Here is a 26,295-nt window from a genome sequence, read left to right on the forward strand (position 1 = left end):
TACAGTCCAAGGGACTCTCAAGAGTCTTCAACACTACCGTTCATAAGCATCAGTTCTTTGGCACTCAACTTTCTTTATGGTCCAATTCTCACATCCATACATGACTGCTGGAAAAACCATAGCTTTGACTATATGGACCTTTGTTGGCAAAGTTATATCTCTGCTTTTTAATATACTCTCTAGGTTTGTCATAGCTTTTCTTCCAAGGAGCAAGCATCTTTTCATTTCATGGCTGTAGTCACCATCTGCAGTGATTTTGGAGCTCCCCAAAATTAAGTCTGTCATTGTTTCCATTGTTTCCCCATCTATTTGCCATGATGTGATGGGACCAGATGCCATGATCTTAGTTTTCTGAATGTTGAATTTTAAGCTAACTTTTTCACTCTCCTCTTTCACCTTCATCAAGAGGCTCTTTAGTACTTCTTTGCTTTTTCCCATGAGGGTGGTGTCATCTGCATATCAGAGGTTATTGATATTTCTCCTGGCAATCTTGATTCTAGCTTGTGCTTCTTCCAGCCCAACATTTTGCATGATGTACTCTGCATATAAGTTAAATAAGCAGGGTGACAATATACAGCCTTGATGTACTCCTTTCCCAATTTGGAACCAGTCCTTTGTTCAATGTCCAGTTCTAACTGTTGCTTCTTGACCTGCATACAGATTTCTCAGGAGGCAGGTAAGGTGGTCTGGTATTCCTGTCTCTTGAAGAATTTTCCAGTTTCTTGTGATCCACATAGTCAAAGCCTTTGGCCTAGTCAATGAAGCAGAAGTAGATGTTTTTCTGGAATTCTCTTGCTTTTTCTGTGGATGGATGTTAGCAATTTGATCTCTGGTTCCTCTGCCTTTTCTAAATCCAACTTGAACATCTGGAAGTTCTCGGTTCAAGTACTGTTGAAGCCTTGCTTGGAGAATTTTGAGCATTACTTTGTTAGTGTGTGAGATGAGTGTAATTGTGCGTTAGTTTGAACATTCTTTGGCATGGCCTTTCTTGGTCCCCTACAAATCTTTTATCCCCATATTAGGAGCCACCTAAAATGCAGTTTTATCCATGTTATTCTCCTGCTTAAAGTGCTCAATGCTCCTCCTTTGTTTGGACATGAACGTTTTCACAATTCTTCACAGGACTTAGAAGCTGATCTAAGGCCTGTCTCCTCCCTCCTGCTCCAGCTCCCTTCTTTCCATTCTCAGTCTTACCCTTAACTTCCCAGCAATACCAAACCTCCAGCAATTCCCACCACAACCCAGGCTCTGTCTACTACCATGCCTTTGTCTGTGTCATTCCAATGGCTTGGAAAGCCCTTTGCAACCCAACCCAACTCTTATCTGTCTCTAGACTCTTCCTGGGTCTTATCATCTCCAAGAGGCCCTTCCTGTGCTGAGGTAGGTATCTGCCTCATTGCCCCTACCATTTGTTCCACCCAGCCTGCCTGCTCTGTTCATTTTGCAAGACTCTGAGTTCATGGTCTAGTTTATTTTTATATCCCTAAAGCACAGGAGGGCTTCTCTGGTGGCTCAGTGGTAAAGAATCCACCTGCCAGTGCAGGAGATGTGAGTTTGATCCTTGGGTCAGGAAGATCCCCTGGAGAAGGAAATGGCCACCCACTCCAGTATTCTTGCCTGGGAAATCCCATGAATAGAGGAACCTGGTGGGCTATAGTCCATGGGGTCTCAAAAGAGTCAGACATGACTTTGCTACTGAACAACAGCAAAAGCACAGTAGGAGCTTAATCAATGCATACTAATTCAATGAGTAAGTGAAGGGATGCCTCTTATTTCTCCAATTAAAAGGTAGCTTTTGCAGCCCAGGCCTGTACTTTTCCAATGAAAGGGGAGTAGGTGCTATGCAACAGAGTTCTTGGGTTTGCAACTCTAATCTTCGTGAGGCTGGAAGGTTTCTGCTCAGCATTTTTATAGAGATGGATTTGGCTAGTGACTCATTTCACACTGTTATTTCTCCAGGATTTCGCATTGCAGTGGAATGTTTTCCATCACAGGTGCTGTGACCGTAGGACCTGGACTGTGGGCAGTCAAACGTTCTTTGTCCTCATATATGCACCTATACTCTGAGACCACAGATACTGGTTGGAGGCTGAAGTGTCATGGGGACCCTGCCCTCAGCTCTTAACCCCCATGCCTGTTCACTTTTTGGGAAAGGGAAGTTTGCACCCCTCAGATGAGACGGTCATGAGAGGTACGGGGTGCAGGGAATGGTCATTCATTCAGCAGACTGTGTTGGACCAGGTCCTGGCTAAGTTCTAGGCACACGGTGGTGAGTGCAACGGTCAGTCCTGTGTGGAGCTTACCTCCACGTGGTCAGACCGTAAGGAGCTTATTGTCTGGTGTGGGGGACAGTCATCAGCTACCTGCCTAACTCAGGGTGAAGCCATAAGGCTGAGAAGTGCCACAGAGAGGTCTAGGGTGCTTGGGGAGTCTGTAAGGACAGTTTGACCAATGTGGGGGAAGGCCTTCCAGAAGGTTGAGATGACAGAGGAGATGGTTGAAGGAGATGCTGGCTGGTAAAAAGGGAAGGGACTGGAAGCGCCACTTAGAAAAGGGAGATGGCTTGCTGTGCAGTGAGGCTCAAGATGGATAGGGACCCCACCTAGGCCCTTGATGGCAGATCTATTCTCCCCACCACCTCCGTGTCCCCTACCCTCCTCCCACATAACTTCCACCAGGAAAGGGAGCATTGTCCGCTTTGTTCACCAGTTTATCCCAACAAAGAAAACCATTCCTGGTGCACAGAAGTTGCCCCAAATTCCTGAAGGTCTCCAAACTTTCCAAGTGCTTCAGGAAGGGTTATGGCAGTCTCAGATCCATGGGTGGCTAAGGCAGGCATGGGTCATCTTGACTCATTTGAATAATTTTTCCTGGAGCCTAGCATGGGCTCAGGCCAAGGATTCAAAGGATCCCATTGTCTCAAAGGGAGAAAGAAGAATAATCAAGGAAATGACTAAGACAGGATAATAAGGGCCTGTCTTCAGTACAGAATGATGAGTTCTGCAAAAATGAATCTTTGGGAGTTTGCTTGATCTAGGTCAGCAAAATCTTATTTGGCGCCTACTTTCTGCAAGCCGTATGCCTTGGACAGGTCACTTTAACCTCTCAGGGTATCACTTTCCTTATCTGAAAAATGGGGATGATAAGAACTGCTTTGTGGGGTTGTTCTGAGAATTAAGTAACTCAGTGAGGTTATTTTTGTAAGTCTTTTTGCTAAGAGACTGGTACAGAGCAGACCACTCAGCTATTCCACTGCTCTCTTCCCCTCCCCGTCTCCCCCTTCTCCCCTTCCCCTCCCCCTCCTTTCTCCCTCCTTCTTTCTCCTTTCCCTTTCCTGTTCTTCCTTCTCTCCTGTTGCTGTTGTTATTACTATTATTCACTAGCTAGCCTCCCTGGTGTCTCTCCAGAAAGCCGTTGTGTGCATGTGTGCTGAGCTGCTTCAGTCGTCTCTGACTCTTTGCGATGCTATGGACTGTAGCCCACCAGGCTGCCCTGTCCATGGGATTCTCCAGGCAAGAATACTGGAGTGGGTTTTCAGGCCCTCCTCCGGGGGATCTTCCTGACCCAGGGATCGAATTGGCATCTCTTATGTCTTCTGCATTGGCAGGCAAGTTCTTTACCACTAGTGCCACCTGGGAAGCCCCCCAGAAAGCCACTGATAATGGTTAATCCATAATTCCTGCTTCTATTCCCTTATAATTATATAGAGTTGCCCACCTGAGAAACAGCTCAGTTGCAACCTTGCATGTCCTCATGCCTATTGCTCTGGGGCTTCACTTGAAACCACACTTGCTTTCTCTGCTCTCAATGGCTTAATATATGTAGTGTGTCTGTCCTAAATCAGATGTCATCCCAGCCTGCCACGGCATCTCTTATGTAGCTGCAGAAGAGCATGGCTTCCCACTCTCTGGGGAATGCCCTTCCCTGCAGGCCACTTCAAAGGGAATTTTGCATACCCCTCACAACCTATATTTTAAGTCAAATCCTTTGAAATAATCTCTCCAGTCTGGGTGGAAAAAAATCTCACCAGGCATTTTTATGTGAAGTGGAAACAGAAAATCTCATTTTTATAGAAAGGACCAGTCCAGGACCTTATCATCTAGTGTAGAAGGTTGGGGTTGGCCTGGGATGTGTTAACAGGAAAGGCCTAGATGCATAGGAGTCCAGACTGCCAGCTTCCTGGAGAGCTTCCCCCATGGCTCAGCGGGTAGAGAAGCCGCCTGCAATGCAGGAGACACAAGAGACTTGGGTTCGATTCCTGTAAAGGTCACATTAAATTCCTGTCCAGCTTCTGTCAGGGCAGGCTGGGAGCACACGTCCAGGATCTGGAGAAGACTGAACCCAGCCCTTCCTCCTCATTGGATGAGACAGTTTGGGTGAGTAATGGGACCCACTGTGGTTGAAATGCGCCCTTACCTCCCACTGTGGCCCAGAAGGAACTGGAATCAAATGGGATGTGGACAGAATCATAAACAACTGCACTGCTACAGGACACGGTGCTTATCTCCACAAATATTGACTTTGGAGGAGCAAACAAGTGGCCAAAAAAACAATAATATTTTTCCCAGAGAGAAGGATCTGTTCCAGATGGCTAGGACCAAGCAGAGCGGACAGGCAGCGGCAGGTGGCACTCTTACAAGGTGAAGGTCTCCAGAGGGGGTAGTGCCAGTGGGTGGAGCCTTCAGCATCGCTCCGGCCTGGAGGGAAGGTGGGATGAGGCTCAGGTGCCCACAGGTGGCCTTGAAGGATACCAGGCACCCCATGTCCTGGACCAAAGTTTTCACAGCCAGGGGATTGACTGTTCCGAGAAGCAAGATCCTCACAGTAAGAACCCCCTTGGGTTCAGCAGACAGTAGGTTGAACCTGCTTTTTGGAATAGACATCCTGCCAGAGGCTGTCATGGATGATTCCACTCAATCCTTCCAGAAGCCCCGTGAGCTACGTGTTCTTTCCCCTATTTGGCAGATGGTTAAACTGAGGCTCCAAGCTGTTTGGTGACGTATAAAGTCATCCTGGGCAGAATTGGCACTGGGACCCCACAGAGCCGCCTCTAAGGTATGTGGGCTTGTCCTGGTTGTTTCAAGCTATGAAATCCTTAGAGTTACAACTCAAATGTCCCTTTACACACTGAAGGTCCAGAGATCAGGATTCTGGACCAAAAGCAGAAACTGAGGTCATTTGGCTGAGCTTCTGGGTTGTAGCTATTTCGTAAAGATGTGGATGGAAATAACTATCGATTCTTCATTCTGACCGTGGGCAGGAGGCACAATTTGGAAAGTATTGGCAAAACGCCCAATGCCGCACTGTGGGTGTGTTTTATGCGTTGTGTGTAACGGTGTTAGGGTATTCACTGTGACTCTAAACCTTCCCTTCTGCCCAGATCCCAGAGGACAATACCTTAGAGTCCCATAGCCACTGATAATCACTACAATAGAGCAGAGTCCCTGGGACTTTTCTCTATAGAACGAAAGGATGGGGTATAGAAAGAGGCCTTGAGTTGGGCGTCAGCGTGGGATGAAAAGGATATGAAAAGGATATCATTAAAGAAGATAACCAGGATGGAGAAAGGAGGCAGAGAACACAGAGAAAAAGACCAAGATAAGCTACAGAGTAGCAGAGAGAAGCAACAGCAGAGAAGATAGAAATAGTTGCACTCTGACAGTTGCACAGAAGAGAGAGAAACACTACAGAAAATGAGGAAGACAAGTTTCCCTGGAGGCAGCAATCAGAAAGATTTCCAGTGGGAAGAACGTGCACTCAGGAGGCTGTGGGTGAGGGGGTGCGTGGGGGGCTGTGGAGAAGCTGCAGAGGATGCTGAGCACCGGGTGACACCCCAGAAACACAGCATTGCTGCCTTTAGCAGCCCCAATGTCCTGCCAACCACTACCAGCCTCCAGAAAAGTCGATTCCAACACACACCCGCTGTCCACGACAGGAACCCGAGGGGTTGTGGAGCTGAGATGTGGGGAAGGGATAAAGAGCTCTGATTTCTGACACCACCTCCAGGAAGGCTTCCCAGGCCACTGTTTAGGTTGTGGGGCTCCCCCTGAGTCGCCCAATGCCTCCTCATCCCCTCACTTCACATTTGTGGCTCAGGAGATTCTAATCAGGGTCAGAAATCTCTATAGGTTCTTTTATTTGTGTTTTTCATGTGGGAGTGTATTGTTTCTTTTAATAGCCTGTACATTTCTCTACTATTTCTGTGAGATCTCCTTCGCAGGATCTGTGCAGGGCTCCTGTTCTTTTGAGTATGTACAGCATTCTCTACTCCTTCCTCTTTTAGCAACTTATACTTTGAACAATTCCCATGCTTATTAAATTTTGAGACATTCTCCTGGATACAGTTTCTGTTAAAAATCCCCTTTCTACCTGATAACTCTGTATAGCGCCCACTGTCCTTTGTGGGGTATTGACACCCTCAGGAAGGCAGAGTAAGGTACTTTCATTCCCATTTTATGGATGAGAGGACTGAACCTCAGAGACTTGCTTGAAATACTTCACCTGGCTCAAAGGTTAAAATATCTTCTATACTGTGTACCAGAGTACAGTATACAAGCTGATTTTAGGTGTATTTCGAAGAACATCTTTTAAGTTATGCTTTTTTCTTTTTCATGTGTAAAGGAAACATAATATATGCAACTTGTTTTCAGAAATATTACTACTGCAGTATTTTATTATAAAATATGTGAGTTGATTTAAAGGTAAGTATTGAAGAAATAATTGAAGTCACTCAAAGCTAGGTCTCCAAAGGACTGATGTTTGGGAAACACTGCTAGGCATCTCTGCTCTGTCAGCAACAGCCCAGTCACTGCGGTTTATGGCCTGCCCACAGCCAAGATAAGGAGACACGAGTGCCAGACGGAGTGACCATTGCTCCAGGAGTGAAACCGCAGATTGGGCCCCTGGCCTTGAACCAGGAGGAGCTTGGTTTCCTCAGGCCGCAGTTCTTCTATTTGTGCAGAGAGGACTCGCTGAGCCTGCCCACGTGTCAGCACCTAGGCAGGGTGGGATCATCTCCATCTGCTGTGGGCAAAGCCAGGCAGAAGAGGTGTGTACCCTCACAGTGCCTGGGGACATGGGTGGAAAACACAAAAGCACAAAGTAACATAAACTCGGATCTTAGAATAGCTGCGGCAGAGCTCCACTCCTGAATGCCAGTGTTCAGGTATTGGGCACAATGGGCAGGATCACATGGGGGTGGCCTCCCCCCACCCCCCCCACCCCCACCCACCCCCCGCCCAAGGTGCTCTACAGGGAGTGAAGCAAGAATGCTAGTAGAAGAGAGTCTTCACTGCTCCCCCCATCCCACCCCCCGCCTCCCAGGAAACTTCCCTCATCCTCACACTGGCCTGTTTAGAGTCTCTAAATTGGGAGGGTCCTGCTCTTCCCCAAGGGAATGACTGTTTGCTACCTCCAACCCCCTCAATGACTGAGCTTCCAGACCGGCTGGCTGATTTCATCATTTCCTCCCCTGCTCAAATCTCTCTCCCTTCCCCCTCAACCTCCGCTGAGCAGTGGCCCCTCTCACCAGCGGGATTCTGATTGGAGGGGCGAGGCTGGGCTTTAATTGCAGAGCAAATGAGTGCGTGTTGGATCCTAAGGTGTCCCCATGCAATCCTCTCCCCGGTGGTAAAGGGGAACGGGCGGGCAGAAGGGCACATTCAAACCCATGTGTCACCAGCACCCGGCAGCAACTATGTAAGAGCCCAAACGTGCCCACGGCAACTTCAGGCCTTCCCTGACTCTCAGAGGAGGCAACAGATTTCCTGGAAAGGGGAGTCAGGGTGATGAAGTGTGTGCCACCATGTAGGAAGCCAGAGACGACTGGAGGTGGGGGGAAGGGGGTGTGTGTGCAGAGGTCTGTGTGCACAGCTGGACACACAGATCCCTCAGCCTGCATTGCAACAGGCTTTTGTGGTGGACTTGGGTTTCAGCTGTAGGAGGGGCTCAGGGTGTGTGTGTGTGTGTGTGTGTGTATACTGCTGGTGCCCTTGGGGAGCAGAAGGCAAGCTGAACTGAGGCTGTGAGCCTGCAATTCCACATGGCCAGGGCCTTGGAAAAGCTGGCTGCATCCCTCCTCCCATCCTTTATTTGTTTAGCTTTGCCTGCTTCTCAGTGGCCCCAAGGGGGTGAGGGTGGGGGTAATGGGAAGATGAGATAATTGTGGGGCCCTGAGCAAGTTTGCTCAGACAGTATTGTGTGACTGTGATCCACTGAACAAGTCAGTGAGGGAGAGAGACCCCCTGGGAAGAGTGGGGGAGGGAGAAAAAAAAAAACCAAGTAGACAATACTAAAAGTAAACTCGAAGAAACACTCAAAGCCAAGAATCTGTTCCCATCGAGAGGGGCCAAAGGTGGTGAGGGTGAGCAGCCTTTCCCCCAGTGGAGGGCTGGGAGTGGGGGCGGTGGGGATTTGCCCGGGGAGGAGTTGGGTGGGGGCGGGGGTGGGGCGTGCAGACAGATTTAGGATTAATAAGTCTGGTGCGTTTCAGGAGCTCCCCCATCGGAATAAGATGCGCTGTTGTTTGCCAGGGCCTGAAAGGTTTATTTAACGATTCCAGATAGAGTATCGCCAAACAGATGTAGTCTTGTTCCTCGAAAGAAAAGCTGCAGCCTGGAGGAGGGGGGCAGGCCCATCTAATGGGAGCAGTGGCCCTGCTCGAATTTTTCACAGATGCTGCACCCTGCTCAAAACCTTTTCAGGGAAGCCAGTGCTCTCTTGTTCGGGTCCATGGCATCTGCCTTGCCTCCTGGTGCCGCCTGTCCTGCCTTCCTCCTCTGGGAAGTCTCAGGGAGCATCCTATTGAACTCTGAGTCTTGTCTTATAAGACTGGGGTCGGGTGGTGGGGATAGGAGTGGGGGTCTCCCTGGGCCTGGCCAGATGCCGGATTGAGATCGTCTTCTGGTGACCTGGGGATCTAGACAGCTCACTGTGGAATTCTGGGAAGGAACGAGGATCCCTGGAGAGGGACAAAGCTGGTCTTTTCAACAGGCATCCTGTTGCTCCCTTGTGGTTGCATGTAGGTACTTTCTAGTGGGCGGTCAGTTGGATGCAGACTGGGGAGTAGCACTCCAGGGCCTATATTATCTCCTGGGTTTGACCATATTTGAAAGCCTGCTGTCTAGCATCAAGGAGGGCCTAGTGTAGAGGTCAGCATTCTGTTGTCCCGGGGTGAATTCTGGCCGTCATCTGTTCTAATAAATGAAACATAATTGGAACATAGCTACGCTCCTTTGTTTGACTATAATCCTTGGCTGCTCTGGGGCTGGGATGGCCGAGATGAGCAGTTGTGACAGAGACCATATGAGGCCAGCTATGCCTAAAATACTTACTGAAGGGTTATTTTTTGTTTGGTTGGTTTTTTGAAACTAAAAATGTCTTCTGGACCCTGATATGAAGGCTGGGGGATGCTCTGCTCAGTGCCTCTCTTTGATAGGCAATGGTTACTCCGGGAGTTGGTGATGGACAGGGAGGCCTGGTGTGCTGCAGACTGTGGGGTTGCAATGAGTCAGACACGACTGAGCGACTGAACTGAACTAAACCAAGGTCCCAAACCCATCAGGAATTTCCACAACACGTTGACCTCAACAACCTTCAAAAAAAGGAGGGAAAGTATGTGACTTGTTTAATGGGTAGCACCTCTTTTCTGCCGTGTGGAACTTTGCTGCGCTAGGTGTAAGACCATGAGCCCTGGAGGCTGGGAGGGACAGAACCCAGTGCAAAGAAAAAGCATTGATTCATTTAATCACCTGGCTCAACTACTGGCCAGGACAGTGCTCTTGAATGCTAAGCTTAGTTAGGCTGACCCAGGTCCCAGACTCCATCTACTATAGCCACATGGAGGAACCCATGTGACGATGACCCAGCAGAGCCTGACCAATCCATAGAACCACGACTGATGATACACATGTTTAAGACTTAAGCTTTGGGGTGATGGGTCCACAGTGAGAAATAACCAGACCAGGACAAAGGCAATGGGGGCCGTGATGAGCAGGCGGAATGACTAGGGTCATACACCTTGAAGTCAGCAGCTGACTTGGAACTGAGTGCTGGTTTCTTTGCTTCTCTGGGATTGTAGAAAGGTAATACTATTTGGGTGACCACAGATAGGTCACTTAACCTCTCTGGGCGTCTGATGACATTTATGAGAAATGAGGTAATTCTTGTGAAAGTATTTGCATGGAATTACTGCTCCTAGTTTTGTTCTTTTCTTCCTGTCATCACTGCACTTCATTGCCTGTTGCTTTGGCCGTGTAGGCCCGCTGGACCTTCTACTTACAGGAGGGAGAAGGTTCGGAATCTGCGCTTTCTGCCAGGCCTCTGAGGCATCTGTGCTCTGATGTCTTCCCTTCCTCGTCACTCTTCAGTGCATGCAGTTATCCCCGCCCTACCTCACTAGAGACTAGGGAGCCACTCCCCCTTCCTGTCAAGCTCGATGAATTCCTCCCCCTGCAGACATTTTACCAGCTGTGTTAGAGGAAGGGATGTGAGACTTTCCTGACCCCACACTGAGGAGCTCTCAGTCTCCCGAGCATCAGGTAGTAATAACAGCACGGCTGTCTGTTGTTGAGGGCTGTGTGCCAGGGGGGGTGTGAAGGACTCACTTTGATCATTTCATTCACTCCTTGCAGCAACTCTCTCAAATGGGTACTATTATTATCACCTCCTCATGACAGATGAGGAAACTGAGGTTCAGAGAAGGGAAGCAAACTTGTCCCAAATGATGGAGCCAGGGAGGGGAGGAGTTGGACACAAATCCAGACAGTCCGGCTGCAGCGCCTTCTCTGAACTCTTCCACCAGCCTCCAGTGCTCACATTGTCATCTGATTCTTTCCCTTTGTATCCTCTCCTTTTGGTCACTTTAAAGCCATCCAACTCGATTCAGTAACTTCTAAGAGGAAGGGTTGCACAAAAGCCCAAGCCAGCATTTGGGGAGAGGTATTTGGTAAAGATGTTCTGAAGACCAAGATGATGATGGTGATCTGATCATGTTGTTGCCCTGGTACCCGATGCTCATTTGGGAAACCCCACAAAGCATGCAGCCTTGGCCTCTGAGAGCACATTCTTCAGTTTTCATATTGGTTGGTGGGGTTTCCAACCACTGGATCAGAAGGTCCTCTTGCCTGTTTATTCTGTTTCAGGACACATCAAAGAGGAGGTGGATAGTGCTGGTCTGCAGTAAGGGCTTCCCTGGTGGCTCAGATGGTAAAGCATCTGCCTGCAATGCAAGAGACCTGGGTTTGATCCCTGGTTAGGGAAGATCCCCTGGAGAAGAAAATGGCAACCCACTCCAGTACTCTTGCCTGGAAAATTCTGTGGATGGAGGAGCCTGGTGGGCTACAGTCCATGGGATTGCAAAGAGTTGGACATGACTGAGCAACTTCACTGGTTTACTGGATGGATAGAGAGTAGAGAACACTTCCTCTGCTCAAGCAATAGTCTTAACCTTTACTCTTTTCCCTTCCTCCTGAAACAACTACAATTAAAACCTCCATAATAAAAAAGGTGGAAACTCCTACATGCAAGATCATTTTAGGTGCTACTCAAGATGTATAATCATGATACATGGACATGACATTACATCACATTATATGACACAATTCCCTTTGAAAATTCTTCCTAGTCTATCATTAGAAAGGTGCTCAGCTTCTTCAGTCATCAGGGAACTCCAAAATAAAACCATAATCAGATACAATTATCAGAATGGATACATTGAGAAATGACGGAAAATGCCAAGTGTTGGTAAGGATGGGGAGAAAGTGCAACCCTCATAAAACTGATGATAGGAGGTTAGAGTCATACATTTATTTGGCATGACTTTCTGGTTAGATCTCCTAGAGCTGAGCATCGGTACACTTCATGATTCAGAAATTCCACATCCAGGAAGGGAGGCCACAGAAATGTGTGCCTAGCAGGAGAAGGGATGAACAGCTACATGCAAGATTATGGACAAATCTCATGAGTGTAGGGCTGAGCAAGGGAAGTCAGAGACAAAAAGGCTACACGTTGTATGTTTTCATTTATATGAAATGTAAAAATGGGCAAAACTCACCCATGCTAGCAGAGGTCAGGATGATGGTTCCCCTTGGTGCGGCCATAGCCACTAGAAGGCCGCAGGCAGGGGTCTTCTGTCGATGCTCGTCCTCTGGTTATATGGGATTCCTCAAACATTCCTCAAGTTTATGATACGTGTACTGTTTTGCATGTATGTTATGTTTCAATAAAATGTTTTTAAAAATATTCCTCTCCTTCCGATGACTTAATGGAGAAAAATTTCAGCTTGGGTCAGGCTTGCCTTTACTACTGCTCTTTAGACTCGGCTCATCTTTTGTTAACCAGAGGAGTATGCCAGCCTCAGAGGCTGCAGTAAGCAAGAGGTATGCAACTTGAACTGAGTAACATTGTTTTGTTGTCATTGTGTTTATTTTTATGGTTGCTATCTATATATGGCCATCCATCAATACTGCTTTTCCATTTATGGTAGTGATATAAAGTTGCATTAAAAAAAGCTTTAAGTAAAAAAGGAAAAAAAAGGGGGATTGACTTTCATTAAGAAAATATTATGTAAATAATAGTACAGGTGGTACTTAGTTACGGTAAACCTTGTGAGGGTGGGGTTTGTGAAGCACTTTTCAAATGGAAAAAGGCAGGGATTAGGGGGAGGGGAGTAAACCAGTTGCAGCCTGTCCCTATCTCTCAGGGAGTCCTTACTGCCTCATCCTTAGCAGAGACAGGCTCTCAGGACCGGCCTAAGGACATCACAGAGGAACTCATGAGAAATGAAAAGGTAGATATGCTCCATGGGGCTAGGAGCTGAGTACCTGGGTTCACTCAGGATTTATCCATTCTGTGTGTACCAGGCGCCGTTCTAGGCCCTGGGACTGCAGTGATGAACAAAATGGAGGAGTCCCAGGCCAGCTAGTAACCTGCGTGGGGTCTTGGTCAAGCCCTTGCTCCTCTTCTTGAGACTTCAGTCCACTGAAGATGTTCTGTGATTGAAGCCTCAGCAGAAGCTGGTCTTTCTGGAGTAGGACTGTGGACTTCAGGGTGGTTAGGAAAGGACTTCAAAAAGATGGGGCTGCTGGTAGCGAGTGAATGTGCATACACAGGGAGGAGGATTACTCTTAATCAGGGAACAAAGAGAACTGGTGGAGGATCTTCAGACTCATCAGAAAGAAAACTTTCATTGAGCACTTGGCATGTGTCAATTAGCCTTACTTTGCCTGCTCATCTCCATGGTTCTTGGCTAAGAGATCAAGAACTTCAAAGGAGATGGAAGAAGACTGTGTCTCAAAAGATAAGTGAGGAGCTGAACGAATGAATGAATGCCTCTCCTATCCTCTCAACAGTGTCATGATTGAGCCTTACCTTTCATCTCTAGCTACTGGTCACTGCAATGGCAACTGATTATCAGGGCCCTGAGAGGAGTATTTCCAGAGACCATACTTTTCATTCATTCAGTACATTTATTGAGTGCCTACAAAGTGCGAGGCACTATATTTTAGACCTGTTTCCTGTCCAATCTGGCAGCTACTTGCCACATATGGCTAGAAAGTGTTGAATTTTGGCTAGTTCAAATAGAAATGTGCTATAAGCATAAAATTGGCACTTCCCAGGTGGCTTAGTGGTAATGAATCTGCCTGCAGTGTAAGAGATGTGGATTCGATCCCTCACCGAGAAGATCTCCTGGAGAAGGGAATGGCAATCCACTCCAGTATTCTTGCCTGGGAAATCCCATGGACAGGGGAGTCTGGCAGGCTACAGTCCTTGTAGCTGTAGCCCAAGTCTACAGTCTGGGGTTGCCAAGAGTCGGACACAACTGAGCACACACAGACACATAAACATAAGATACACCTCAGAGTTTGAGAATTTAGTATGAAAAAAGGAGTGTTAAATCTCTAATAACTTTTAATATAGACTACACCTTGAAATGATATTTTAAAGAAACTAAATAAAGTATATACTAAAATGGGTTTCATCTATTTCTTTTTACTATATTTTAACATGACTACTAGAAAATTGAAAATTGCACATGTGGTTCACGTTTGTGGTTTGCAATAGATTTTTATCGGAGAGCATCAAGCCAGAGTGTATCTACTCTGAAGATGCTCAGACTCTAACGGATGAGACCAATAGAAACAAATGTTACAAGGTTGGCACAGGACGCTAGGGCACAGCAAAGAGTGACCAGCAGCTTCCCATGCCTGTCTCTTCTTAGTTCCATCAGATCTGCACTAGATACAGCTCTGTGATTTCCAGAAGTCCAGCTCTGTCTATTTCACTCCTCTGCCCAAACACGGATGCTGCACCTCCCTGCCCATTATATGAAGCCAAACCTCCACCCAAGTCTGGATTTCCTGCCAGTCCTCCCCCTGCCTCCAAGCCTTCCTTTCTTCATCCTTGCTTTCCTATTTTCAGGTCCTTGCTATAGCTGGTCCCTCTGCTCAGGATGCCCTTGCTATGCCTGTATGTCCCCTGGTAGAATTCCAAGCTTCAATTTAAATTCTGATCCACCCCTGCAATCCCCATCACCTTGCCATTTAAATATTTCTCCTCCTCAAAGCCTCTGACAACCAGTTATTTGTTCATCTCACCAAACTCACCCCCATAACATTGTTGGTTCCTTAAGATCAGGCACTTGCCTTCCTGGGGCATGGAGCTAACTTTCAAGGCCAGGTGGCCACGTGGAAGGGTGGCATGGAGGTATTGAGAAATTAGACCCAGGCTGGAGGCAGTTCAGTGGTCCTAATCCCTACCAAGAGAATCTGACAAGAATCTTTGTTAGGGTTACAAGAGATATGTGATAATTAAAGTGGGGTCCAGTCTGGAATTTCTGAGTTGGGGACAGCTTGGATGGATGAATCAGTAAATCAAGCTGAACGATGAAGGGAGGTCATTCTTGTCCACCTGCATTTATTGGAGTGAGCTCTAAATGACCTTACTGCAGGGCATTCTCCCATACCTGGAAAACTGATCTGACCTAAGACCCCTGAAGCAGGGTGTTCTGTCCTGCAGCAAATGCCTTCAGAGCTGGAGTGGGTGTGGTGAGGCAGGTCCCCAAGGGATTCTTTGTCGAGGGAGGGGGTGTGGAGCTGAGTAAGCCCGAAAGAGGGGAGATTTCTTAGTGTCCAGAAATTGCATTTCAGGTACTTACACGTTACCAGATGCCTGCAGGGTTGGGGAATTGCAATGGTCCCTAAGAGGGGCAGTTCGGGGGGTAGGCTGATCTACAGGACGTGAACAGCCTCCTGACTCCGAAGTCACTGTCCCAAGCAGCACGTCAGCAGTGAGGGAAACCCCGAGGATGGAGGGAACAGCTGGGAGTAGACCGAAATCTACTTGAAGGTCATGCCTGACGTCCTCTGCATTCCCTCCAGCAGTGAGCCCAGCGCCGGCCGCATGGGAAGCGCACAAAGTCCTTCCGAATTGAACCGAAAACAGGAGACAAAAGCACCCACTCCTGCCCACTCCCGCGTCGATCTTAACCCAAACCCCCAAGTTATTCTCATTTTCCTGGCGTCAGGGAGCCCGGGGTGGCAGTGGGTGAAGGGAAGGAGGCCAGAGGGTGTAGGGGACCCACGTTACATGCGAGGAGGTGGGGATGGGCGAGTGGGCGTGCGCGCACGCAGAGGCCCGCGCGCGGGAGTGTCGGGGGGAAGGGGGTGGTCTCCAAAAGGGGGAGGGGAGAAGGCAAGGGGGCGGGGAGAAGCAGGGCCCTTTAGGACCCGGCTGCGGCGGCGGGGGTGGAGAAAGAAGCGGAGGAGGCGGCTCCCGCGCTCGCAGGGCCGTGCCACCTGCCCGCTCGCTCGCCGCCGTCGCGCTCACCGCCGCCAACATGCAGCCGAGACTGGGCGGCCCCGCGCTGCTGCTGCTGCCGCCGCTGCTGCTGCTGCTGCTGCTGGGCGCGGGCGGCGGCGACTGCGGGGCGCGCGCCGAGGTGCTGTTCCGCTGCCCGCCCTGCACGCCCGAGAGCCTGGCCGCCTGCAAGCCCCCGCCCGGCGCCGCGGCCGGGCCGGCCGGCGACGCCCGCGTGCCCTGCGAGCTGGTCCGCGAGCCGGGCTGCGGCTGCTGCTCCGTGTGCGCCCGGCTGGAGGGAGAGCGGTGCGGCGTGTACACCCCGCGCTGCGGTCAGGGGCTGCGCTGCTATCCCAACCCGGGCTCCGAGCTGCCCCTGAGGGCGCTGGTCCACGGCGAGGGCACTTGCGAAAAGCACGGCGATGCTGAGTACAGCGCCAGCCCCGAGCAGGTTGCAGGTAACGCGGGGCTGGGATAACTAGTTGGGAGAAACTTAGTGGGCGGGGGGAAGCCCGGCTAGCGGCCCTTCTGCAGGGAAGGAGTGTGCGGCGGGACCTCAGAGACCGTTTTAACGGAGGAAGAGCAGAGTCCTGGGCCGGCTCTGGGTTGGGGTGGAGGCGGTGGTTGTTGGGAGGGGGGAAAACCCGAAAGTCAGGTCCCGGGAGAGGAACTGGAGTTGGAGAGGGCGGAAGATCCCCGGCTACTAATTTGCTGGGGAATAATACGGAGAGAGAAGGCATCCCTGTTACCATAGGCTTCCCTGGTGGAAGGTACCCGACTTCTGTTTTGGAGGGGAGATTTGCTGGGGAGGAGGGTGCTGGTCAGATCGGTGGGAGTAGGAGCTTAAGGCTTATCTGGGGCACCACTTGAGCTGGTGGTCGCCGGCCGAAGGTTCCCGGAGAGGTCCTGGTGAAGGACGCTGCCCGGGGTGGGGGTGGGGGGTGCGGGGCGGAGGCTGGCGGGTACCGGTGACACCAGGGACCACTGGTGAGAAGGGGGCGCTAGGAGAAGGCAGCGGCGCATTGAGGTCCCTTCCTTCTGGGATTGTGAGGTGAGAAGAAAAGACTTGTGCATACTTTTTGTAGGGTGGGCTGCCTAGGAGTTAAAAAAAAGGAACGCTGCTATTTTACAGAGAGGACGAAGAAGGCGCTCGCTTTTGTGTTGGGTGGAATGATGAAAGAGGAGCATTTGGGAGGCGAGGAGACCCCAACCGTTGAGTCACTGTAACTCAAGCCAGGTCGCCGGTTGCATGCAGTCTGCGGCGCGGGCAGCCTTGCCGCTCATTTTAGCATCTGGGCCCCCGGGCGTCCGGGCGGGAGGATGCCCCAGCCCGGACGCAACTACCCTTACCGGAGCGAGGTGTCGCCCCCCGCCGTCGCATCCTAATTGACGGAGCTCTTCCTGTCCCATAGAACGGGGGCTCCGAAATTCTTTGTAAGGAGCTCTAAGCCCCTCCCCCCAAAAAGTTTTTTTTTTTTGGACACAACCAGACTATAAATATCTCACGTGTTTTTTTTTTTGTTGTTGTTGTTGTTGCGTGTTTTTTTTTTTTTAAATTACAAAAGCCTCCTGCTTCAGTGGTCTGGAGGAAGCTGTAATTATTTTCTTTCCTCTTGGAGACAGTGGTGAAATGTGTTCACTGCCTGCTGCCGTTGTTTAAAAAGCAAGCGAGTCTGACCAAGTTTCTCAAACTTAAGAGATATTTACAAAAAGAAGGAAGGAAAAAAAGAAAAGTGACAAATTCTTGCTCCCTTCTTAGCTTCTGTGGTCTTGACCCCCTCCCCCCTGCACACCTCCCACCCCCGTTCCTTCTGCCTGCTATTGTTTTTTGCTTGTTCTTGAGAATACAAGTAGGGGTCAGAGTTGAAATCTTTTTTCGGTCGCATTTTGACCTTGAGTGCACAGCAAGTTAGGGCTTCCTCCAGCGGAACCCCTCAGTCCCTTTCTTCTGGCTGGGGCTTGCCTCCCTCCCCAGCCTGCCTGGAGGTTAACCCTTCCCTCCAGCTTCTCTTAGAAAGCGCTGATGCCAGGGAAAAGACTCTGCAAAGTCCTTTCACCGCGGGCGCCCATCCCCCCAGCCTTGCGTCCGCGGCCCTCCTCCATCGCCCGCTAGCACCCCGTGGTCCACCGGGAGGTACTGTGGTTTTCTGAACTGAACTCTGACAAACTAAACATCTCCCCCAGCAGGGTGAACTTTTGTTCAAAAGGCCTCCAAGTTCATAGAATCCTTTGGATTTTGACTGTTGTAACCAAGTGCGGTAGTACACGTCCTTCTGAAACGTTTTAGTATTTTTTTTTCGTTCTTCGTTCTGCTTACTTTCTGCCTGAAAAACCAACTCTCTTGCCTCCCAACCCCGGAGGCAGGTTAGGGTTCTTCGGAAGGGACCAGATGCGGGGAATTCTCCCATGCACTCCTCCCTGCAGTCGTCAGGGGAACTCGGGGACAATGGAGTGAGTTCACGGGAAGAATGTCACAGGATTTTCTGCCTGGTTATGGGACTCCTTTCCGCCAGCTAGCCCCAGCTGCCTCCTCTGCCTGCTCCCAATGGCCAGACAGCCGCCTTCCGCATTTTTCTCTTGTGCTGCACGTTGGGAAGAGGGGACACCAGGGTTGGGGGGCGGGGAATGTGGGGTGGAAGCTGAGTGGGTGCCCTGGAAAGAAGTGCCAAGAGCAGGGTGTCTGCAGTGTGAGGAGGGCTGGGGGGAAGGGGACACTGCTGGGCGAAGCCTGGGCTTGCAAGGGTGGGGGTGGGGGCTGGGGAGCCGGGGGTGCAGGGAAGAGAGAAGGGCGAGTTTGGAGGCTCCTGTGCAGGAGAGGGTTCTGGGCTGGAGCAGGGATTGGGATGCTGAGTGAAGAATGCGGAGGTCCGAGTTGGGTGGGGTGGCCCAGATAAGACCTTAGCACTGAACGCCACTGCCTCCACTCCATCACCCGTCTCTTCTCCCCCACTCTGAAGAATAACGCCCCCCTCCCCATCCCAGCCTGCCTTCCTCTGTGAGCAGGTTGCTTTTTGAGAATTTTAAACACACCCTTCTTATTTCGAGGCAGCAAACCCCAGCAGTTCCGGCTTTGCTGTTAGCTCTTTTGTCTTTGTTCCCAGGACTCAGGGGCTGTGCTGCTGGCTTCCTGGGGATGGCTGGGATGCTGGGGGTGGGGCTGGGCACATCAGCGGGTGCTGAGCTTGCATCCCATGGGCTGGGACCAATTGGTTTCAAAGAAACCCAGAAGTCACACGGAGGCGAGGCTGGGGGCTGGCGGGGGGGTGGGGGTTGGAGTAGGTGGGCCTGGAAGAAAAATAGCAGGGGGACCGTGAGACCTGCCTGAAGTCTGGACCTGAGAAATGTGTGGGTGTGTTCGGTAGCGGAGTGTGCAGAAGTGCCTAGAAATGTTAGGGAAAGAAAAGGAAGCAGGCCTGGGCCGGTTCGGGCCCTTTCAGAATTCAGGGCCTCGGCCGGGCCGGACTGGCTCCCTCCAGCATCTCCCCAGCCTCCTTCCCCGCCGCGTACAATGCCGGGGATTATGCGGAGGGGCGGAGCCGCCCAAGTGGCCGTCTGGCCCGCTGCACTTATAAAGGTGCTATAGAAATGTGCAGTCATTCAAAGTCCCAGGGCAGGCGGGCCGGCGGGCCGGCGGGCCGGCGGGCCGGCGGGCGGGCGGGCCAGGGGAGGCTTTGCATCTGCAGTTGCTGGGGCAGCATAAAGGGGGGCAGAGGCGAGGGCTGATTTACAGTGGTTCAGTGCAGCTTCAAAGAAGGGGGAGAAAAGCAACGGGACTTCTGGCTCAGAGCACTGCTTTGCATCTTGTCTTGCATAAATTTGCATACTGAGTTCAAACTTGTAAAATAGTCTCGAATGAGTGGGACCCACTGTCACGGATTGCTAGCATCACTACCTTCCGGCCCCCCACCCCCACCCCCTTCTGGACAGAACACCCAGAACTAGCTCTGCTAAGCCACTCTGCCTGAGTATGTTGGAAGGGGAGATGGGGGACTAGAGGGCTGCTGCTCCTGGGTTCTTCTGGAGAGACGGGAGACTTATAGTTCCTGGACTACAGGATCAAGCTGGGTGTGGCTCTGGGCTCTATGGCCTTGGAGGCAGGGCTCCTCCAGAGGATGTGACTCTCCAGGTTCTGAACCAGCCTGGCAGAGGCAGGCCGCGTTGGAATCTTTGCCTGCAGGCTCCCTGCTCACCTTCCACTCCTGCCTAGAGTTCACTGAGCTTCTTCCCTTTGTGTAGAAATAATGACCCATGGTTGGATGGCATCACTGACTCAGTGGACGTGAGTTTGAGCAAATTCTGGGAGATGGCGAAGGACAGGGAAGCCTGGCGTGCTGTGGTCCATGGGGTTGCAGAGAGTTGGGTATGACCGAGTGACTAAACAACAGTGACCCCATCTATTCCTTTGATGAGGTATTCGAGTGAGCTTTGAGGGAAAAAAAAGTCCTATATAACAGTGTCAAAGAAACTTAGAGAAACAAACCAGAGGTAAGGAGCCTCTGAATTAGGATAGGTGGTGAAGTCCAGGGGGAAAGAAGAACTTGTCTGTTGCGGACATGAGTGTCTTTCTATGCAGTGATTCTTGACCTGATTGGATCATTGAGTTTCCTGGCAGGCAGAGGGAAAAGGGAGGCTTAGATTTTCTCACTGTTTGCTTACCTTAGCACTCAGCTTTCAAATAAGCTTTTCATGCACATAGTTTCTTTGGGGGAAATTATTCCTATAGAAATGCCTGCAGGGTAGCTGTTACTCAGCTAGAGTCATCAGCTGTCAGACACTGAGGGTGACTGAGAGCGTCTCTGTTCTCTAGCCCATTGATCAGGTTAGCTTCTAGTTTCTCAGATTAGCTATTCACTGCCATGGAAAATGGAACACAATTGCTAGTTTTGATATGAGCAAGTTCCAAAAATTCTTGGTTTAATGAAATGCAGGATTGCGGGGTGGGGGGTGGGCAGGAGGGGAGGGCAGGGCAGGAAGTGCTAAAGGGAATGAGGGAGAAGCAGAAGATGAACAGGCTTGGGCCCACGTTTGGTTTTGTCCTTGGTCCTCCTCACATACTACAAAACTACCGGGAAAAAAAAAAGTTTGGTTATCACAAGGAGACTGCATATCCAGGGACCGCATTTAGTTTTAGTCTTTCTCTGCTTTCTCCAGCCTGTGAACTGGTCTCTTCTCCCGTGCTTCTCCTCCTGTGGCTCTAGAACACCTTGCTGGATGCTAAGCAGGAGAACATAGCTTGAAAAAAAATGACGTGGGAAATAGATTGGCTCAGCCATCCTCAGAGATCCAGAAGTAGATGGAGACCACATAGATAATTGGGGATTGGCATGTTTGAACCAAACCCGATTCTTAAATGAGAAGGGTGGTTAGCTGGCCGTGCAGGAACTGGGCTTGGTGGGGGGTAGAGGGGGGAAACCTTATCCTCCCAGGGGGTTCCTGCTCAGGCTCTTCTTCTGCCACAGCCAAGACATAGATCAGTGAGGTAATACTTCTAATGCCCCAGGTGGTCTGGTTGGCAGGTGTTCAGAGCCCCTCTGCTTCTCCTTGCAACCTCTGGCCAGCTCGCTGACATGGCAGGCAGCCTCCCATCTGCCCCCGTCCTGGTCGCAACCAACTTCTTTGCCTGCTTCATCTCCTGTCTTAACAGCAACCCTGTGAGAGAGGCCTTTTACCTCCATGTCACAGGTGTGGACTCTGGGGCTCAGTGGAGGGGCCACCTTAGCAGGTTAAGTAGTGAGGTGAGAAGCTAACCTGGGTCCCTTTCTTCTGAACCCCTCTGCCTCCATGGCCAAGCAGGGGAGTGGGGGCCTCTGGCAGCAAAAGCCTGTGACCCCATCAGAAGGTTTGTTCCTGGACACCTGCCACATGCAGGCGATGCTTGGGCCACTGTGAGAGGCACAACTCCTGGAGCTTGGGGATTTCAGAAGTGGAAGTGGCCAGCGTGCAGCAGCCAGGAGGCACAGAAGGGCCCCCGCACAGGCCTCTGGAGAGGAGCTGGTGGGCAGGGAATGATGGTGGAAGCAGCCTGGCCTTGGCTGGCGGATTGACCTGCGTTCTGATGCAAGCCTGTCTCTGAGAACCTGAGTGATGTGAGTCTTGTCCTTTGATGAAATGAGGATGATTTTATTTCTCAAATGGGGTGTGTGTGAGGTCAGCTATGATAATACAGAATGCCCGGCACATAGTAGGTTCTTTTAGCTGCCTTAATCTTGGTAAGCAACGTCTCCTCTCTGATGCTTAGTCAGCCAGCCTTTAAAACAAAGGCCAAACTGGCTGTGTCAGGCAGGCCACTTGTCTCTGCAGGTTGTACCTGGTGTTGTGGGGCCTCATCCTGGCATGAAACGGCTTTGGTTCAAACCCCTGTTTTCTACCACATACTTGCCACCCAAGGCAAGAGATATATTTTCTCTGAGCCTCCGTTTCCTTATCTGTAAAGGAAGAATTGATAGCATCAACTGCATAGGGTCATGTCTGGACATGTGTATGTGAGTGTGTAAAGATAAATAATACATATAAAGCCTAAGCACTTGGGTGCAGTTTCTTTTTGGGATGATTCACTTGATTTCCACCTCTCTGTCTATACATTGGAAGCATCTGCATCGGATCCCTTTTGCAGACTGTAGTGGGGCTGTTTGGAGAAAAGGTAATGAAACTGTGCTTTCGATGTGGCATGAACCCAGTTGACAGTAAACAGATGACTGAGGTCCAAGACTTACATGTTTCATGGATGAGTTAGTGAAAATCGCTCAGTCGTCTCCAACTGTTTCCAGCCCCATGAACTATACAGTCCATGGAATTCTCCAGGCCAGAACACTGGAGTGGGTAGCCTTTCCCTTCTCCAGGGGATCTTCCCAAGCCAGGGATTGAACCCAGGTCTCCTGCATTGCAGGTGGATTCTTTACCAACTGAGCTATCATGGACGCCCATGGATGAGAGGCGTGCTCGTTAGGGCTTGTGCACTAAGGTCTGGGATTGACCCTTCTTCCTCTGGCAGCTTCTTGTGGTTGTTTGGTTGCTCAGTTGTGTCCGACTTTCTGAGACTCCATGGACTACAGCACGCCAGGCTTCCCTGTCCTTCACCATCTCCCTGATTTTGCTCAGACTCATGTCTCTTGAGTGGGTGATGCCATCCAACCATCTCATTCTCCGTTGTTCCCTTCTCCTCCTGCCTTCATTCTTGTCCAGCATCAGGGTCTTTTCTAATGAGACTGTAGCGCCCAGAATGTGGATGGAGTGGCTGTGGAGGCAGAGGGGGCCCCAGAGTTTGACCCTGGACACTTGGTGCTGCTCAGAAATGGGATGGGTACAGTTGGACATTATTAGGAACTTAGCTCAGTTCCCAGAAGCAGAGTCCTGCCTTCATCTGCCAGCCAAACTCTAGGACCCAGCCCTCCAGTTGCTGGCGTTCAGAGGACTGGGGAGTCCTTGAGGCTACGTTCGGGGCTGGGCAGCACTGTCCTCCATGGATGGCTGGCCTCCACAGGACACCTTCCAGGACTTAGCTTCAGCAGACGAGGATCAGAACGGCGTGTGCTAACATGCTAACATAGGGTGTGTGCAGGATGAGCCGTTGTGTTGTCCATGCAGCCAGTGAAGACCCCATGACGCCATTTCCCTGCTCCAGGAACGTGGGTTTTCAGGTCCATCCTGTCTGAGCCTCGGGTGCCAGAACGTTGAACATGATCCTGGCAAAGAAACTGGACGTTCTGTCCAAAAAAGTGATGTTTCCTTACTCCGCTGTCTCCAGCATTGACCTCATTCCTGAGTGGAGTGGGGACTGAAGGGTTCTCAGTAGATGTGGGGGCATGTTTTCTGGGCGCTGGGGTTCTTCCTAATGTCCGATTCCACCCGTGGTCCTGGAAAACCCTCTGAATGGCCTGAGTGGCTAGTGACATGACACAGTGACTCAGTGTCAAGCCTCTGATGGAGCTTAGACCCCAGGAAGCAGAGAAGGCTTCCCGGGGAATCTGGGGTGGAGGCTCTTCTTAGACACCTTGGTGTTGGTGGTGGGGGAGGGGAGGAGAGGATAAGCTCTCCTTACAGATGGGGTGGTAGGTCTAGGGAAGTGAAATGTGTTGGCTTTTAGATTCCAGAGTAACTGCCCCCTCTGTCACCCTCATCCCCACTGTGAATAGAGTGGATGGGCCATAGGAAATTTTTTTTCCCCCTACTGGAAAATGGACCATCTCTGTCTGCCCCTCCCCACACTTGGCTCCTGAGCCCTCCCTCCCCTCCCCTCCTGGGCCACTCCTGTTCCTTAACAAAGCCAGGGAAGATCTGGGCTGGCTCAGCTCCTGGGTGTCAGTCAGGACGCAGAGGGAGACCTTGCTCAGAAAGCCGGCTCCCCCGGAAAGAAATACAGAGTCGACTGTAGTCAAGAATTGTTTCCTTCCCCCCGCACCCCCCCCTTTTTTTTTTTTGCAGGGTGGAGGGGAGCATTTGGCAGCCCTTGGGGCCCCTTCTGGCTGCCAGCCCCATGTCTCTTCCTGGCTGTTGGGAGGCAGGGCAGGAGTGAAGGTTGGGGAGAAAGCGGGGCAGGGGCTGGCAGGCCTCCAGCTGCCAGGCTGGGGAATTGGCCCACAGGCTTTGCTTAAGTTGGCCCCAAGCAGAGCCTGGGGAGGCTTCTAATTAGTGAATGGGGTATAGGTGTGTCAGCCTGCGTTCATTCAAGGAACTGAGCTCTGGGAGCGAGGAAGCCCTTCGAGGAGGGGTACTGCGCCCAGGAAGGCCTTTGTAAGTTGGGGAGAGAGGGGGGCGGGGAGCGGGGGAAGGCTCAGGGGTTACCTCCTGATAGGGGTTGGGGAGATCGGTGCTTTCTAGCGGGAGTGAGCCAAGTTGTAGGACTGCAGGGAACGAAGGGTCTACCTCACAGGGTAAATGGCAAAATAATCATAATTAAATTGCTTTTTTTCCCCAGACTTTGTTCACTGCCACTAAATGCCAGTAGGATTCCCCCCGCACTCCCCCCAGCACCCGCAACTTTTTAGCCTCAGGATTCTCCCCACTTGACGGGTGAAGAATTCAAGGCTGCATTCAGGTTCCAAAGCCAAGGCAAGTACAGACCAGGATGGAGTCTGGGGCTCCAGCTTCTCATTCCAGAGCTCCATCCCATCAGACTCACACATGCAGAGAAGCAGTGAATTATATACTGCTGCTCGGAAAAGCTCCTTTTCCCTGGGAGGTAGTAATTAAGGCATAACTTCTCAAAAATCTTCTTTATGCAACTCCCCAGGGAGTTTCTTTTAGGTCTATTGTCTTGGCTTCTGGATAGAGGTGCCAAGATGCCTGTAGATGGAGAACGTACTTTCTAAAGTGCCTGAGGCCATGATAAACTGAAAATGGCAATTCCCCTGGGCCCTGCCCTTGCATTTGCCTGATAACACTGGGTGGTTTCTATTGGAACAATGGCAAGGTGTGTCAGGCGAGATAAAGGAAGGTGGGAAGGGATATGTGTATGTATGTTAGTTGGTTGCCATTCCCTTCTCTAGGGGATCTTCTTGACCAAGGGATCAAACCCGGCTCTCCTGCATTTTAGGCAGATTTGTTACCATCTGAGCCAAGTGTTCTTTAGGACGGATTGGCTTACTGGATCCTAAATGCTTTTGAGGTCGGGTAGGGGGCCACTTGGATCCTAAATGCTTTTGAGGTCGGGTAGGGGGCCACTTGGAGAAGGCAATGGCATCCCACTCCAGTACTCTTGCCTGGAAAATCCCATGGACGGAAGAGCCTGGTGGGCTGCAGTCCATGGGGTCGCTAAGAATCAGACACGACTGAGCAACTTCACTTTCACTTTTCACTTTCATGCATTGGAGAAGGAAGTGGCAACCCACTCCAGTGTTCTTGCCTGGAGAATCCCAGGGACAGGGGAGCCTGGTGGGCTGCCGTCTACGGGGTCGCACAGAGAACACGACTGAAGTGACTTAGCAGCAGCAGCAGCAGCAGCAGGGGGCCACTTATGACTGATGGCTTCCTTCTCTGGGAAGACAAGAGAGGGTCTTGTGGAGGTGGGAAGGGACAAAATGATGGGGAACAGAAGAAAGGAAGCCCTGAGGTTACACGGTCTCTGTCAAGAGTCTTCCAAGATGCCAATAAGCAAGTGCCATTCTGGTTGGTTAAGTGCTGTGGAGGGAAACCACCTGGGCTTTGGTTTCGGCTCTGCTGTTGCTATGTGACTTTGTGCCATTGGCCCCACATCCTGTGGCTTCTTAAAGTGTGAGAGGAGACGAATTATCAATCTCATGTGATTGCTTGATGATAAAGTTCTGTACACAAACCACTTACCACAGGATTGGAAACTCAGAAGCACTTGAGAATCTCAGGGAAGTGTTTCTGCTTCTGAAAGGAGGGAAGGGCACAAACTTTAAAAGAATGACATAACCCGAGGGCATGATGTAAACTGACTATAATCAAGTAAGGCCAAGATGGTGGATGAGTTGGCTTCTATTAGCCCTTGAGCCTCAGCATATCTTAATATCTCAGCGTGCTAAACGACACACCCAGCAG

General features: G+C 50.7%; 1 protein-coding gene across 1 annotated transcript in view; it reads left to right on the forward strand.

Moving 5' to 3' along the window:
- Positions 1-15,750: 15,750 nt before the first annotated feature.
- IGFBP2 (insulin like growth factor binding protein 2) overlaps positions 15,751-26,295 on the forward strand; it is a 29,202-nt gene continuing 18,657 nt past the window's right edge. The window contains exon 1 of the mRNA XM_027567124.1: positions 15,751-16,253. Within this exon, the coding sequence (XP_027422925.1) occupies positions 15,836-16,253 (418 nt within the window). The 5' untranslated portion in view covers positions 15,751-15,835. The remainder of the gene's footprint in view (positions 16,254-26,295) is intronic.

The sequence above is a fragment of the Bos indicus x Bos taurus genome, chromosome 2, assembly GCF_003369695.1.
Source record: "Bos indicus x Bos taurus breed Angus x Brahman F1 hybrid chromosome 2, Bos_hybrid_MaternalHap_v2.0, whole genome shotgun sequence".
NCBI lineage: Eukaryota > Metazoa > Chordata > Mammalia > Artiodactyla > Bovidae > Bos > Bos indicus x Bos taurus.